The following is a 16,912-nucleotide window of genomic DNA, read 5'->3' as shown; positions in this document are numbered from 1 at the left end:
GATGGCCAACAGGTCCCCAAGGGCGCCCCGAGGACACCTGCGGGCAGAGGGCCTGATGAATACCCGGAGGAAGGAAGGTCTCCAGGGATCTTTCTTGGCGAAGCTATAAATCAGTACATCTTAAATTCACTGCCACCTGTAGCAGCTTCCCTGGCCCATCCTTGGGGACGACTCTGAAATTTTGGGGGTTTCTGACCAGCCAGCCCTCTGCCAGCTCCCGCCCAGCCCAGCTGCTCCCCACCTGGAAGGCGTCCCCTGGGTGCCCACAGCTGGCTCCTCGTCAGTCATGGCTGCTTAACCATCACCTCATCCACATTCTTGACCCCGTTACTCGGTTACATTTTCCTCCTGGCTGGCAGGTTTGCTGCCAGCACCCGGAGTGGGACATGAGCTGTCTCCGTTTGTCTCGTTGGCGTCTGTGCTGGCGGGCATGCCCCGCTGTGGGGGTTCGGAGGGAGAGTAGGGATAACCGAGAAGAAGGCTGGAATGAGTGCAGGGCGCAGGGAGAGGATTGCGACTTGAGGAGGGACGTGAGGGGGGACAGTGAGCATGTATGGAGGACTTCGTGACCAGCATCCACACACCATGTACTTATCACAGCTCCAGGCTGTGGCACAAACAAGGAAACAGACTCATCTAGCAAATGGTGAATCTAGAATTTCAGCCTCAGTGTCTCTGACCCAAGCTCCATGTGCTTGTGCGGGGTGTGGTTTAAGTAAATGAGGAGAAGCAGGAATATTCCAGGCTGCGGGGGCCAGCGGCGCGCTGAGACTGCCCACTGCCTCGCCGGAGGTTCGGGAGGGCGGGCGGTCGCGTGGGAGGACGGGCACGAGGCCTGGGGCGTCCATCCCAGGGATCCTGCTCGACCCGCCAGGCCGTGGCGGGGCGGGCGCATCAGACGCTAGGCCACAGCCACTCAGCACATATTAGCAAGAGGGAGTGCTTAGGGCACAACACTTACATTGTTGCTAGTCTGTGCTGTCAGCAGGCGAGATGTAACGAGTTTATAGATGAGATGAACCCAGCTGCAAGTGGTGGAGGGGACTCGGCTGGGTTCACTCTAACCTCAAGATAAACCAGTGCTGGCTGCGGGGTGCCGGGGTCCGCGCCCACCAAGCTGGAGACTTTCACTCCGCCTGCCCCAGCCCCCAGACCGCGATGCTGGAAGATCTCTTTGTACTGTTCACTTTGCCTTCCTGCCTCCCACTCACGTTTCACCACCCGGAGCGAGCGTCTGCTCTGGAAGGGTGTTCAAGGCCTTGGCCTGCTGGGCCGCCGTCCCCTCCTCTGTCCTGCTGGGAGGGTGCCCTAGTCCTAGCACTTTCCTGGTGGGGGGCTAGACAAGTCCTCCCGTTACTGTTTGTGCCAGCACTTCAATGGCATGCTGGGCTCGGGGCTCTTTGAAGGCCAGCGCCAAGCCCGTCCCTCTCCCTCCTGTCCCTTCCGGCCTCTGCCCTCTCCCTCTCCCCGCACCCATTCTGACCCTCTCTGTGCGCCTGCTCTCCGCCACCCTGCGCTGAGACGCACGTCACGTGTTGCCATTGGCTTGTTGGTCTCCAGCGTGGGACACTGAGCTCCCCGAGGCCCAGGTGACATTGGCTGGTGAGAGCATGGTGACTGAGTGTGGCCCGGACTGCACGAGAAAGTCGGTTGGCGGGTCCTGTTTGAACAGTCAGTGCTGCGCGCTGCTGCCTTTCGGTAACTGTTACTGTCACTGCTGTTCTTCACAGCGCCATTCAGGGCACCCCTCTGAACCCTCACTGTCAAACTCGAGAAGGGAGTAGGTTTGGGTACCGTATTTAGATGCCTGTGCTCCCAGACTGGCTCCCTCATCCAGGCCCACAGTGGTCCCCATCGCTCTGCGGCCCTGGGCCTGAAGGCCGTGCCCCTAAGGAGTGGGTCTTTCTGCTTCCCATTAGTGAGGGTCATGGCAGCCGCGTGAGTTAGAGCAGGCAGCTCTTTTGAACTCTGTGAGTTGAAGTCTTTTAATAGAAAAAGATTTTCTGAGCAAAGGTCCTTTGGAAGTTTCCCAAACTCATAAAACTTCCACATCAGGAGTCTCTTGGTGGTCCCTGCCATCCTAGAAGAGGTGGTCCCTGGAAGGATTGCCTGAAGCCCAGATCTGCCAGGGATGTTCACATGGTGTCTCACGGCCTCATGGTATCGAGGGCGCAGAGAAGGCAGAATCTTTCCCCGGGCAGGTAGCCCTGGCCTGGTCTGTGTCTCAGCTGCTCATAAATACAAAGGCGTCAGTCATCATGACCATTCCTGATGGCACTTGAAGGGATAGTCGTTTTTGAGAAAACTTACAGTAATCATATTAACTAAAATGAGATATTTTATACCCAGCCAAGGTTCCCTTTATAAAACCTTTTTCAGCTCCAGCTGGAAAAGCAAGGAAATCATTTTTGCTTTAAAATCCATGTCTGCGTCAGACCTTGTCCCAGCGTGCTGCCCTGACGTAAGGAGCCCTGAGCTCCGTCAGCCTGGTCTCTCTCAACAGGCCCCCTCTACTCTGACTCTTAGGTCTCTACTCCTGTATCTGCTGGAACCCGGAATCTGCACGTGCCAACCCACCCACAGCTCCACGTTTCTGGGCCTCTCTAGGGCGGAAGCACATTCCCTCTGGTGGTGTCTGTGGCCGGCTCCTCTTCTCTAGGTTGATGTTCGTCTGCATCCTGAGCAGCTACTTGGTGTGAGCGCGTGACTGGCCTAGTGCTGCTCTTGTCTCCTGTCACCACTTACAAAAGAGAGCAGACCCCAAGGGAGCTCTTACCCAGTCTTAGAGTCCAGCATTCACCTCACCGGGGGGGACAGTGGGCAGCCCTTACGTTACCGGGCCTCCCTGCCTCATGCGCCATGTGGGGTGTTAGCAGCTGGACAGTATGGGGTGTGTGCAGTGTTTAGGGTGCAGCACCAAGAAGCGGCCCGATGAAAAGGTGCTGTTGCAGCTCTAAGGGATCGCCGTTCCTTACCCAGGCTTTCCTGACCGCTGGAGTGGACAGCAGCCAGGCGCCCTGTCACTCGAGTCCTGAATGAGTGGCCGGGGGTAAGGAGTGCAGGCGGCTCGCTGAAGAGACCGGAGGAGAGGCTTGCTGGCCCTGCCGCAGTCTCTGACAGGTTCTGGCCATTAGATGTGGTTTACATCAGGGGAAATTTGTTTGCGCACTGTCACCATTATTTATTTATCATGCGAGTGCCTCAGTGACATGTGGCCCAGAAAAGTAAGGTACCACAGTTACCCACCTCCCACCACAGGTACCTGAAACACACGGTCTGCCTGGGGTACGTCACAGCTGCCAAGTGTCCAGGTCAGTCCATGGGGAGTTAGAGGCCCTGCTTCCCTCCGGGCATGCCGCCCATCACTAAGTCAGGCTCCGTCCTCAGGACCCACCTCCTGACTGATGCCCTCTGCATGGAGCCACAGTGGCACGAGTGCCCTGGATCAGGACCAGGAGAGGGCTCCCATACTCCCAGGGTGAGTCACCCAGCTCACCTCAGGACAAGCCTGTCTCAGAAGCAAAGCCCCAAGTTCAGTGCTGAAGCTAAGCCAGACCGAGGCCCGGCTGGAGCAGAGCTGGGATGTCACTGCTTCCGCGGCCACAGCTGCTGTGATGCTGCGAGGGGCCAGCAGGCAGGAAATGCAGCATGGGATCCACGGGCGTCGGTGCAGGCGCGGCCCCAGCAACAGGCTGGAGAACAGCCTGAAATCCTCCTAGTCCAGCCTTTCCCTGCCGCACACAGAGACGAGGGGAGCAGCAGAGCCCCTGTGGCAGGGCCACAGCGGGGCCAGGCCTGCCTCTGCTCTCTTCTCTCACTCCCGTCCCCTGGAGGGAACACGGGGAGATCAGACGTGGGAGCTTTTTCAGTTAAGAAATCAGACTTGGGGGGATGTGACAGTGGTGCGGTCAGGGCTGCTTTAGGTGGCAGTGGGTGGCCGCTCCCTGAGGTTGATAGTGTCAGGGCCCCAGCTCCGAGCTCCTCCAGCCTGGAGGCTCTTCCCTCCTGGGTGGCCTCACGGAGCCCTGCCTTCCAGGAGCCTTCGGGAGCTGTGTCTCCTCACTTGAGTCCGGATCCTATGGGCAGTCTCTGTCCAGAGCCCTGAGGTGCAGCAGCAGAGCCGCCTGCCCATCCAGACCCCTGTCTCCTGGCTCTTTCACCACCGCTCTTCCCAAACTCGAGGATCTTAGCACATCACCGCTGCCTTCACTTTGCAAAGATTGGCCTCCTTTCTATGCTAACAGGCCTTTGTAGGATTGATACGGCCAGAATTCTAGGACCATCCAAGGCTGCAGTCTCCCTTTGTCCCCCTTTCCTGTGTTTATTCACAGAGCACATGCCACACCAAGGAGACGAGGTTCCTGCCCGGTGGTTTTGTCACATTACTGAGCAAGAGAAACAATGCAGATGCAGCAGACATCCCCGGCGGATCCCTGCGGCAGGGCGAGGGGGATTCACCCGTTTCCTCTGACTCTTTGGAGCGTCTCTTTGCTGTCACTCTCAGCCCCTTCATTATTAAGAGTGACTCCGCAGCAGCTACTACTCTGGAAACACACCTGGGAAAGAGCTCTAACTGCAGAGCAGAGTCCTAAACCCAGAGCAGTGTCCTAAATAGTCCCAGGAGCGGCCGGGGAGGGCAGGACAGTGGGCGCTGTGCAGGAGGGGCCACCTGGCATTGCTGGGGGACGAGTGGACCACTAACAAGAGCGTGATTTGTATGTTTCCACCACCAGTGATTTCTCACATCTGGACAGAATGGTCACTTCCGAAGCATCCTCATGTGCACCAAGTGGCATTTTTGGCAGGCCAGAACATGTGAGCTGGGCTCCTGCTTTATCAGTGGACGTGAGGCGCGCTTCATTGTGGAGCTCGGGTTCTGGGCCTGCGCCGGCCACCCCGAGAGCAAGCTGGGTACCTGCCAGGGTTATGTGCACAGGATCACACTTGGAGTCCCCACCGAGCTCTCATCAAAGCCAGCCTGATTGCTTTCCACTGCGCTTTCCTGAAAGGATGTTATGATTTTCTAGATGTTTGGTGGCCGGTGATAAATCAGGCCTTTATGATGTCATGTGCAAGGCCGCCCCTCGGACGTCCTCCCGCAGCAGCCACAGATTAAAAGCAGGACGTCTGCCGGGCACAGTGGACACAGTGTGACTTAACCCTTTCCTGCCTTGTCCTAAGGCACGGCTGAGGCTGTCCCTCTGGCAAGGGTCAGGGAACAGGTGACTGCCTTTCCCACACCTGCCTTTCCCAAACCTTCTCTTCCCGCACCTTCCCTTCATGCACCTGCCCCTCACACCCCCTCCCCTCACACACCTGCCCCTCACACCCCTGCCCCTCACACCCCCTCCTCTCACACACCTGCCCCTCACACACCTGCCCCTCACACCCCTGCCCCTCACACCCCCTCCTCTCACACACCTGCCCCTCACACCCCCTCCTCTCACACCCCTGCCCCTCACACACCTGCCCCTCACACCCCTGCCCCTCACACCCCCTCCTCTCACACACCTGCCCCTCACACCCCTGCCCCTCACACCCCCTCCTCTCACACACCTGCCCCTCACACCCCTGCCCCTCACACCCCCTCCTCTCACACACCTGCCCCTCACACACCTGCCCCTCACACACCCTCCTCTCACACACCTGCCCCTCACACCCCCTCCTCTCACACACCTGCCCCTCACACACCTGCCCCTCACACACCCTCCTCTCACACCCCCTCCTCTCACACACCTGCCCCTCACACCCCCTCCTCTCACACACCTGCCCCTCACACCCTTGCCTTTCCCACACATTCCCGTCACGCACCTGCCTTTCATGTGAACACAGCTGGGGCTTGGACACTGGGTGGCTTTCTCTGAGTTATCAGACTTCCTCATCTAAGAAACTTCGGCCAAGTCAAGATTCAGAGCCAGAAAGTGTGCCCCGTGGAATGGCAGGAGAGATCATAGGTAGCGTGGTAAAGGAGTCCTTTCAAAGAGCCTGTTTCATAATCATGAAAATGAGAGGTCTCCTTGGAAAGGAGATTGTATCTCACGCCGGTGGGCTGTGATAGAATGTTCTACTCATACTTTGCTGGTGGCCGTGTGAATTCATACAGAGTGTTTGAAAACAATAAGAAAGCTCTCATTCAAGCCCAGCTCTGACGAGCTCTCTGGGAATTCTCTCTCCCTCACCCCACGTCGAAGCTGCCAGCAAGTCCTCTTTCTGCTGGGCCTCCAGCAAGGTCCTGGGTTTGTCCATTTCTCTCCTTCTTCCCATTCTCACCACTGCCCTCCAGCCCTGGCTGCCACTGTCCCCAGCAGCTCTGTGGCCATTGTCTCACCTGGTCTCCTCTCCTGCACACCCGTCCCACACCCAGCACAGGACAAGAGCAAGGTCAGAAGTGGCCAGCGAGCACGCCTGCAGCCCTCAGAGCCCTGGTGTGGCTCAGCACCAGGTCGCCTCCAGGCCCTATAGATGCGGGGGTAAAGGAGATCTTTCTCTGTAGATGAGTAGATCTCACACACACACACACACACAGAGGATTTGGTAAAAACTTTTTAAACACCCAGGCAAGCATCAGTGCTGCGTCCCATTCTTTGGAAAGCAAATGGAGAGGAGAGGGCTCCTTAGTCAGCAAGGCAAGTTTGTGGTTAGTTTTACTCCAGCCAGGACTCTGCTGTGCAGGAGGGGTGCAGGGTGGGACACCGTCTCAGGGGCCCTCAGGAGGCTGGCTGTGTCCCCATTTGAGAAAAGGAGCTGCCTGTCCACCTCCCACCCAGAGGGGCCAGAGCAGCAGCACAGGCCCCAACTTTGGCCTCTGACCTGGGCCCTGTGTCCAGGCCTAAGCCCTTTAAGAGTAACATGTTCCTAGGTTGGGTGGCCTGAAGCCACCAAACAGTGGCAGGCTTTTCAGGAGGGAGAGGGGTGTGCATTAGAGGTAGGGCATGGTGAGCAAAACTAACCTGTCCACCTTTTTAAAGCACAGCTAGAAGTCAGTCCTTTCAAAAACTACATTAGTGTCAGAAAATCAAACTTCTGAGCTTCATCAAGTGGAGTTAGCTAGATTTATAACTATGCCCACCAGCCCCAAGTGCTCTAAGGGACAACCGGTGACTAGAAGTAAAGTCTTATGACAACATGGCTTTGCTGACAAAGGCCTGGGCCCTGGGACAGGGATTACCCAGGAGGCCACATGCAATCCGACTGACCACTGTGCCTCTCCAACCCTGTCTCGGGCTTTGATCCCCCTCGATCACTCTGTCCAGACTCAGGGGCCGTCTCTCTGCTCCTCAGATGAGTGCATGGCTCCCTAAGTCCTTTGCACTAACGACCCTCCTACCCCAGGTCTTCATGGGACTGTCTCTTCCTTGTCATTCAAATCTCTGATCAAACATTACATCTTCCAGAAGGCCTTCCCCACCAGCCCTCCGCTCTTCATCAGCTCTCCTCCTCTTCAGTCTTCTGCCTGGCGCCCCCATCGCTGAAATGGTCTCATTCCTGTTTCCTGGGTATTGCTATCTCTCCCTACTGCAACATAAATGTTTGGCAACAAACAATAAAGAGGATGTACAGTGATTACAATAATTGAGGGAAAGCAGAATACAAGATCCTGTATACTCTGGTTACAATGATCCTAAAAATAAAATTGGTTTGCAGTGCAGAATAAAAGTAACAGAAGTAGGAAAGAAAAACTGTAAGACAACCCACTTTAAAATATTACATTTTCATCCATAATGTTACTACAAGTAATTAAAATAATAGCTTTTCATACAATGTAGTGATAAAAGCAACAATAGCTAGCTTGAACAGAAAACCTGAATGCAACAAATTTGAACTGCTGCTAGCTACTTTCTATGTATAACCTCGAATTCTCATAGCATCCTGCAAGATAGGCTGTGTTTTCCCCTATTTCACAGATTTAAACCCTGAGGCTCAGGAACTTTAAGAAACGTGCCCCCCAAGGTCACACAGCTAACGTGGTGGAGCCACGACATGAAGCCAGGTCTCTCCAGTGATGTCTCTGTGTTGTTGGTGTGGACTCATCTTTTGTTAGAGATATAATTTATGGAGTAAAATGCATAAATCTTAAGTATGTAGTTTGATCTGCTTTGACAGATACACACACTCATGAACCCTGCACCCGATCGGCATTAAACATCGCCCAGCGCTCCTTCGTGTGCCTTCCCTGCCAGTCCTACTCCCGACCTACTTCCTTTCACCACCAGTTGGATTGCCTTCTGCAATGTCTGCTCGTCCCTGCCCATCCCTTTCATTCAGCGTTGGACTATGTGGGTGTTTCTGCCTGTGGATGTCGTCACTGCGCCGAGATCTGAGAGCCACCGGGGTTAACGCACCGTAGAGGGTATGGCTTCAGTGCCTCTGGGAGGGTTTGTCCTGCTGCACATTGTGGGCGCTGCACCAAGAAGCAGAGTCCTGCTCAGTCCAAACCCTCCCTCGTGACATGAATTGAGTTCTTTAGTTTAAATATCTCTGTAGATGCGTTCAGGTGTAGGACTATGTTTCTCTCACAGAGATAGAAGAGAAAGGAGACCAGGTAGACGTGCAGCACAGACAGCTGGGAAAGCTCTCTATGAACCCTCACAGTGGGAAGCCAAGTAAAGGCATAAACGAGATCATAGAAACCTGGAGGTTCGCCTCAGTGTCACCTTCTCTCCTTGCCTCTCAGAAACCATCCTAACAGCTATCATAGTAGTTGTCTTAATCTTCCCTCAAATGTGAAAGCCCCCAGAGAAACAACCGAAAACCAGGAGTTGGGATGTGGAACGTTGCCCGGTTAGTCCTAGAGCGAAAGAAGGCACTGAGGGGAGGAGCGCTGGAGTGACCGTCGCGTCACTTCTGTTCTGCTTGGGGAGAGGGGTGGATGGCTGAATGGGAGGGAGGATTCTGGAATGAGGTTTCTTGAATTTGAGTGACCTAATGTATATAAGTTGAGAAATATCCCAAAGGAAAAAATATCCCACCTCTATCATGAAGGCATTCATATCGTTTACAGAATTCTTTAGAACTGATGTCCGAAGGGAGTGGGGACCTTTTGTAAAAGGCAGGTAGGCTTCCTACCAACTGGACGGGATGAGCTTCAGCAAATCGCCTTCACCTCGCAGGATTCGGGTCGCCTGTGGCCAAGCTGGCTTCCCCTCTGCGCGCAGGCTGACGGCAAGCCAGCAGCAGAGCTGGGCTGTCGCCCCACAGGTACTTGGAACAGTGCTTTCACCCCAGAGGGCCACCTGAACTGGACACACGACACCCTGAGGTGCATCATGAGTGTGATGAGAGGTTAATTAGCTGATGCATGTGAAGTGCTTTGAGGATAAAAAGCAACAAGTGGCAAAAGAGGAGCAACCTGTGTCTCTTGCTCCAGATGCCACTTGCCAATTAGGTCACAACGCTTTTAATCAGTCCACTTAAAGGTGCGTTATCTCCTTTCCTCGGGCTTGTGCCACCTCCTACCAGCACAGGCAGAGCTTTACCCGATCTAGTCATTAACGTAACCAGTAATTTCCGACAGAGAGGGTGCTGGCTTTGAAGCCCGGAACGCTGAGGTCACTGGCAATCTTATCTCCCCTCATTAGCTGGCCCTGCACCTCGACTGTGAGTCAGCGCTGTGATGGTCAGGGGGAAACAGGAGCAAGAGGGCCCCGGTACAGGCCTAATCCAGCCTTCCCCAGGCTGCTGCTCCTGCGAGCACCAGGGACCAAGAAATAAAGCTAACCAAGAAAATCAACTCTACAGGTGTAATTATGGAGGTAAAGCAGGTACAGAAAGATCGAGCACCTCGTAAATGTGTGTGACGCAAGGCTACATCCCCCAATTCTCATTTGCTTATTTTATTAAGCAACCTATTAAACACCCACCTATGAGTAGATAGCTGCCCAAGAGCTACTAGGTACAGCTTCTGAGAGATGCTTCTCTCTGCTCGGCCCAATCAGACCGGAGCCTGGTTGACAGTGCCCCTGGCCAGACGGTGCCCTTGGCTGGACGGTACCCCTGGCGGCAGTGTTCCTGGGACCTCGCTGTGGGGCGCCCTGCCCTCTGCCCCTACCCTAACCCTAACCCTAACCTGGAGACGCTGGGCTTCAGGGTGGCAGAAATCGTGTGCAGAATGTGTGTCCACAGCAGAGAATGGGCCACTGCCCTCATCTCTGCTCGTCTCAAGCATGTCTGCCCGACTTTCTCCCAAATATCCTAAAGCTTTCTTTTTAAATCCTCATCTGAGGATATTTTTTCTGTTGCTTTTCAGAGAGAATGAAAGAGAGAGGGAGAGAGAGAGAAACATCAATGACACATTGGTTGGCTGCCTCCTGCACGCACCCCACTGGATCAGGCCTGCCACGGAGGTATGTGCCCCTGGTCGGAATCGAACCCAGGACCCTTCGGTCCTCCGGCCATCGCTCTAATCACCGAGCAAACCAGCCAGAGCTCTAAAACTATTTAAGAGGAAGTTAATGTGCGTCCTGTAATCCCCCGAACAGCTGCGTTGTCTGTGTGCCCTGCAGAGCCCTTCTTGCCTCACTGGTTCCCCTTTCCATGCTAACCACACCTTAAAATGCAGGTGGTGGCTGCGCAGGAAGGGCCTCACCGGAGTGAAGACCTGTCTTTAAACCACATTAGGCTGTATTTCCAGGTGGCCCAACGGGGAAGACAGTGTTTTCCTTTGCTTTCCAAAGAGTGCTCCACGGTGCCAGGTATGCCTCGCCTTCAGGGTCCGGCTGCTTGTGCATGGATTTCTTTCCCTTCGCTTGGCAGCTCTTAATAGCTACTGATTCCAAATGACAAATTCTACCAATTGAAAATATGCGGTTCCCAGCAAAGAAAAATGGGATCAAGCGAGGGGTCATGGGATCCTAGAGACCCCTCAGGCACTACCTGGGAGGTCTGGACAGCACATCCTGAGTCCTAACGGGCGGGGCTCAGTGTGAGGCCACCAGGGAGGTGACAGTGTCAACGCAAAGCCTGGGCCAGGGTTTCCATCCACGGCACACCTGTGTCACCCAGTGCCCACCTCTCCCAGCGGCCTCTGCCAGGTCACAGGACGAGGCAGGGCCTGTGCACCCGGTTTGGCTCCAGCACCACTGGATCTGCAGTCAGGGTGCTGGGAGCCGCACAGACTGACCCCACTTCCCCAAGCTGGGCCCAGCGCTGTTCCTGCCCCGTCGACCTGTCAGCCCCACGAGTCCGCTTCCTGAGCAGCCGGAGGCCCGCTGCTTTCTCCTCGCCTTTCCCGCCCCTCGTGTTCACGGAGGTGCTGGCTTAGGCTCCAGGCCCGCTGGTGTGCAGCAGAACAGGGCAGAGAAGGGAAATGTTCCTCGGCCCTCCCAAGGCCACCGCGCCCTCGCTGCTCCAGGACTCGCTGCCTCTGGGAAGGTTTCAGTCACAGGGTATATTTATGAGCATCGGCGTTGCAGGCTTTCTTGGGGAACCCCACACTCATTGCCCGGTTCTTGCTCTCAGCTGCGTGGGGGCTGTGGGGCGGGATGTGCTCTGAAGCTTTTCCACTTTGTTGACGTTGGTGGGGTAGCAGTTTTGCCTAAAGAGAAGTACATCTCTGCTGCTGGCTCTCCATTAGCATAAAGTTAGGTCAGGAGCCACATTCACTGCAGTCTTTTATTCCCTCAGAGCCCGCGCTGTTCCACAGTTTTGCTTTTTTAAGAAAAGTGAAGGGAAGTGACTGCCGAGTGCTGCTCCAGCTCATAGCTCAGATGCCTGGCAGGGTTGCCAGGCTCTTCTCAGCCTCGATTTTCCTCATTAGCATCCTGTCTATACATCTCCTTTTCATGGTGGGAGTCAGTTTCTCTCTATATGCACATTAGAAATGTAACATCCTGCCAAAAGAGCTCACACTCTGACGTGTTTCTCCACCTAAACAGATGGCCTTTGCAAACCTTACCGGCAGACCTGTTGAGGAGACGTGTCTCCCACACATAATTTGAAATAAACATTAAAATGTTCCCAGTGCAGCCTCAGCAAAGGAAAAGGATGAGACTATAGACTTTGAAAAGATATGTGATACAATCTACTTAATAACATTCCCCACGCTGGTTTTAGGAGAAGTGGGTGGGTATCAAAGGGGTTAAATGTGTGAAATAATCAACATAAAATCAGGTTAGGGGAGAAAAGAAAGCTGAGCAGCTCATTTAAAGCTGTGTTATCTCGATGGAGGTGAAAGGTGCCGGGAGAGGGGAGAGAGGGAGCCACAGTCAGGAGGACAGTGACCGGCACGCTCTCTGCTCTTCTGGACTTCATGTTAACTACTGCGGGCTCAGAAACGGGCTTAATGACTTTTCCAGGATTTGGTCTGGCCCTTTATCGGTTCCCTAGAACAGGAATATAAGCCAGGAAAGCCTGAAAAATTGCTGCAGCAAAATGTTCCCTCCTGCCGGGCTGCTGTCCGCAGCTCTGCCCACTGGCCTTGGCCTCTAGGGCTTATGCCTGGACGGAGTTAGAGGACAACTCCTAGAGGTCAAACAAGCCAACAGCAGTCAGAGACCCCGAGAAAAACAAGGGGGCTCTAGGCATCTGGACACATACATTTTCTCTTGCTCATGCTGCTGGCGGCTGTAAAATGCTCAGCTGACCCTAATTGAATTTGACGATAACAAATCACATGTTGAAACTGTATCGCTCACCTAAGGAACAGCAATGGGAGCAGTGAAGACACCAGAAGCCAGAGTTCAGGAAATGTCATATTCACATAGAAATGCTTTAAATTTTTCTCACAGCTTTATTGTCTTCTTTACAGAAAGGCTCCGGACCACCCAGTGCACAAAGGCCGTTTTGGAAACTGCACATAAAATCATCGCGCTGGTTTAGCTCCGGCCTCCGTTGTCCGGCTATAGCTTTAAGCCTGTAAACAAAAAGGAACTGAACTTTTAAAAAAGGAGAAACAGGCAGGCCAGATGCACTCACGCCTCTCTCCTGCCCTCGGAGCTCATCACACCTAGTGGGGATTTGTGAAATTTAAGAGGAAACTACATTTCGGTCTTGCTCTCCTCTCCCCTCCCCATTGCTCCACACAGTCCTAAAAGGAGAGTGGTTCCAGGTGTCCTTGTAAGAATACAGTTTCCAAATCTCACTTCTCTTCGGGCCAGTGGGAGACGTATCTAAAGAAGCATTTCCTCGCCCACCCTGTCACCGCAGAGCCACATGCACTCCCGGGCCAGGCCTGCCCCCTGCCCCAAGCCTTGCAGAGGAAAGCATTTGCTGTATCTGTTCTCAGAAGGACACCATGGGAAGGAGTGAGAGAGTCCTTGGGGCAGTGACGGCAGCCAGGCTGGGATGTGTCCTCGGTCTTCCCCTAAGCTGAGGGCCTCGAGCGCAGGGACTGCTGCAGACGCTCGGGTGCATCTGGCTCAGAGCGCCGCTGCTTTGTTTTGATGGAACCTCGTCCTTTCCCTCCACAAGGTCTTCTGGTCTAATTAAATTTCAGGGAGACAGAGCCTTGGCAGGAGGTTAAAGTAAGCTGCTAGCCTGGAATGTAGGAGTTGGGCTCAAAACTAAATTGGGAAGTTTAACTGGGTGCGTCTCCGGTTTCAATGGAATACTTTACAGTGCGTGGTAGCAATGCCTGTTCCTAAGCTTTTGAAAACCATTTTTCTTTTTTCCTTAATTGTAGTTCCCTAGTTGTTTTTATATTATGAGCTACTTGTAGAAAAATACAGGAAACATAATTACAATACAAAGGTCCCTTTCCCAAGCCTGCTGAGATCCCTTGAAGCCACACTCGGTTTAGGGTTTTGCTAACTATGAGTTCAGACATGACTGCGTCCTACGCAGTGCGAGCTGATTTACAGCAAGTGCTGCGAGATTAAACAACCATCGTGTTCTCCGGCCTGTGTAGCTGCTGTCGAGTTCCAGGGCCCTGTGGCCTTGTGACGCCACATTTCACAGCTCCCTCCGGGGAACAGGAATGAATATCTTTGTGTGACTCTTACAGTAAAATAGAAGTATTGTGGAAGTATATACAGGTTTATTTAGGGAAAGAGAAATAAATTCATTTGCCTTTCCACTTATATTTCCAGTTCTGTGTAGCACTGTGTTAAATTGCTAATTATTCATTTTTGTATCCTACTTTTCCTGAAGAATCTGTCTATGGACTTGTGGGCCGGCAGAAATAACTTGTTTTACTATTATGAACACTCTGGAGAGGAAATCAGTACTTCGGTGTATTGTGAAATGGAAAGCCTTGGGAGTTTGATTTACTCAACCCTAAAAAGTAATGATGGATGGTTGGGAACGAGTTGTTGAATCTCCTCGGTTAGGGTACAATTTCAAGCGAACAGTACAGGTCTTCAGAAGCAGCTGGGCGGCGGGGCGCCCGCCCTGCAGAGGGGCCTGCCCAGCTCCTGCTGGCCTCCCCGCGAGTCCAGGACCCACCCCTGGCTGCCTCCTCTGGGCTCCCCGGAAACCCTGCGGGGAAGGCTTTCAGTTGCAGCTTGATTAGCTGTTACTTTCACTTGATATAACTGGATTTAGGTCCTTTAATACTGTGTGTTGGCAATGGTGTCTTAATGAGATGCTCGACGTGTTTCAAGTTCAGCAGTTTCCACGTGGCCTTCGCTGTCTTCTGTTTCGAGGACTCGTATCTTGTGTACTTTCTGACGAATCCACTTGCTGAATGTTTCTTACCCAAAAGGTGGTCAAGTACTTTTCTTTTTCTTTCCTTCCCATCCATCCTGTCCTCCCTCCCTCCCTTGGACATTCTCGTCTGTTTTCCTCGGGGAGCTGCAATGAGAGATTGGTGGGTGGCCGAGGTGCAGGAGTAGCTGTTCCTTCAGCGAGCTTCCCTCCACGGGAGGTTTCACGCGCATGGAAACTGCGGGCCCGGGGTGTGGGGTCCGCCCGGCCCTGGCGGAGGGAGCGCAGCGCCGGCGCCCGGAGGCTCGCGCCGTCCAGTGTGCGGACCGGACCGTCCGAGGGCGAGGGGCTCGGGCGCCGGCAAACGGCGGCCCAGCCTCCGGCCGGAGCTGGAGGCTTGAACATTAACTGGGTCGGCGGGAGGCGACGCTGCGCCCGGTCGGCGGCGGAGGGGGCCCTGCGGAGCGCAGCCGGGCGGCGGGGGGGCGCTGCCGCAGGGCGCGGGGCAGGCGCGGGGCAGCTCCGAAGCTTCGGTTTCACTTTAAGTGCCCTGGGTGCGCTGGGTGCCCTGGGCGGCGGGGCGAGGCGCAGCCTCCCGTGGGGGGAGGCCGGGAGCCCCGCGAGGACCCCGGCCGGCGTGACCGCGGCCGGCAGAGGGGCGCGCCCGCCCGAGCGACCCCGCCGCGTCCCGTCCGCACCGGGCTGGTGGCGCCGAGGGCGCGGGCGGCCCTGCGCCCAGAGCAGCCGGGAGGGCGCTCGCTCGCTCGCCTCGCCCTCCTCTCCCCGGGAAACGTGGTAATTCGAACAGTGCCGGGCGCCTGTCAACCTCACGCATGTAAGCTAGAGCCACGGAGCGTCCGCGGACGCGCGGGCGGCCGTCACCTCCTGCCGCCGCGCGGCACACCCCCAAACTTCGCCAGATTTACGGCCCCCAGAGCCAAGGCGGCGCGCCGGGCGGAGACCACGAGGAGGGCGGCGGGAGCCCCGAGGGCCGGGGGCCGGGGCCGGGCGGGGGTCCTCGCGCAGACCGCCACCCACCACGCCCGTCTCTCCCTCCGCCCTGTAGGACTTTCTGCAAGGAGACTGCACCAAAGCAAAACAGAAGCTGAACTGGAAGCCCCGGGTCGCTTTTGATGTAAGTGTCCTTTGCACGGTGGGGCCCCGGCTAGTCCGAGCCCGTCCCCGCGGGAGGGTGCCGGCCTGGCCGGCAGCTGGGCGCACGGGGTGCCCGGGATGGGGGTGCGGGCGGCAGGGTGCAGGCCGCCACGGGGGCGGCGGTGTCCCCAGCAGAGAGGGACAGAAGCCCCACTCGCCCCAACCGCCCTTTCTCTCGGGTCCCAGGAGCTGGTGCGGGAGATGGTGGACGCCGACGTGGAGCTCATGCGGAACAACCCCAACGCCTGAGCGCCGCCACCCGCGGCCCCCAGCCCTCGGGCCGCAGGAGGGGCCGGGAGGAGCGGGGCGCGGCCTTCGGACGCCGCCCGGACCCTCCGGCCAGCCACTGCCCCGCGGGCCGGCAGGAGGGCGGCCGCCCTGGTTTGCAGCAGCCGGGACGGGCACTCGGGCTCGGCCCACTTTCCCTTTGTCAAGGCCGCTTCTGAACGGTTTTATGGAATCAACAAGGTGTTTTAATCACATGTTCACTTTACTTGAAATTTTGTCATTAGCTGAAACTGTAAGGCTTTCAAATGGTTTTTCTTTTTTCTTATTAAAAATGGCCTTTCTATGAACCAGCAGTAGGAGTTGGTGCCCATGTTTTCTCCAAGTTATAAAAGCAGCTATAAGGGCCCCAAACGAAACAGAAAACCCAGATCCATGCCTTGGAGTGAAATAGCTTCCTTCAGGCCTGCTCCCTTTTGCGGGAGCCCTGCGGGCAGACCCCCGCCAGGCCCCAGGCTGACTTTGCCAGTGTCCTCCTATGTCCTGCCTGGGACACTTCTGTCTCCCTCCCAGGGACAATGAGCCCCTCTCTCCAGCGCCTGTAGAAAGGAGGCATTCACACACCCCTGGTCTCTGCTGACTATGATTAGAACCCACTGGGCTCCAGGCATCTCAAAGGAAGTCTTCAGAAATAGAGGGGGGTGGGTAGGAGAGAAAACCCGAAGGTAAGTAAACACTGCTGGAACATTCCACGCCAAAGCCCCTGGGTCGCCTGGAGGTCTTGGGGCCCCTGCGTTCCTGTGGTCTAGAATCTTACACAATACTTACTTCCTCCCTCTTCTCAGCACTAGATCACTTTTTAAATCTAATTCTGAATTAGTCATTCAACCAGTTTACATTAAGTGCCCAAAATATGCCAGATACCATGCCCTTCAACCACATCGGCGTTCAT

General features: G+C 55.3%; 1 protein-coding gene across 2 annotated transcripts in view; it reads left to right on the top strand.

Annotated features, from left to right (window-relative positions):
* Positions 1-16,309, top strand: part of GMDS (GDP-mannose 4,6-dehydratase) — a 572,762-nt gene extending 556,453 nt beyond the window's left edge. For both annotated transcript variants that reach the window (XM_081144604.1, XM_081144605.1), the window contains 2 exons: positions 15,647-15,715; positions 15,922-16,309. In XM_081144604.1, coding sequence (XP_081000730.1) covers positions 15,647-15,715; positions 15,922-15,984 — 132 coding nt within the window. In that variant the 3' untranslated portion in view covers positions 15,985-16,309. The remainder of the gene's footprint in view (positions 1-15,646; positions 15,716-15,921) is intronic.
* Positions 16,310-16,912: the final 603 nt, after the last annotated feature.

This window comes from Miniopterus schreibersii (genome assembly GCF_964146895.1).
Source record: "Miniopterus schreibersii genome assembly, chromosome: 8".
Lineage (NCBI taxonomy): Eukaryota > Metazoa > Chordata > Mammalia > Chiroptera > Miniopteridae > Miniopterus > Miniopterus schreibersii.
This window is presented reverse-complemented; position numbering and strand designations above follow the sequence as displayed.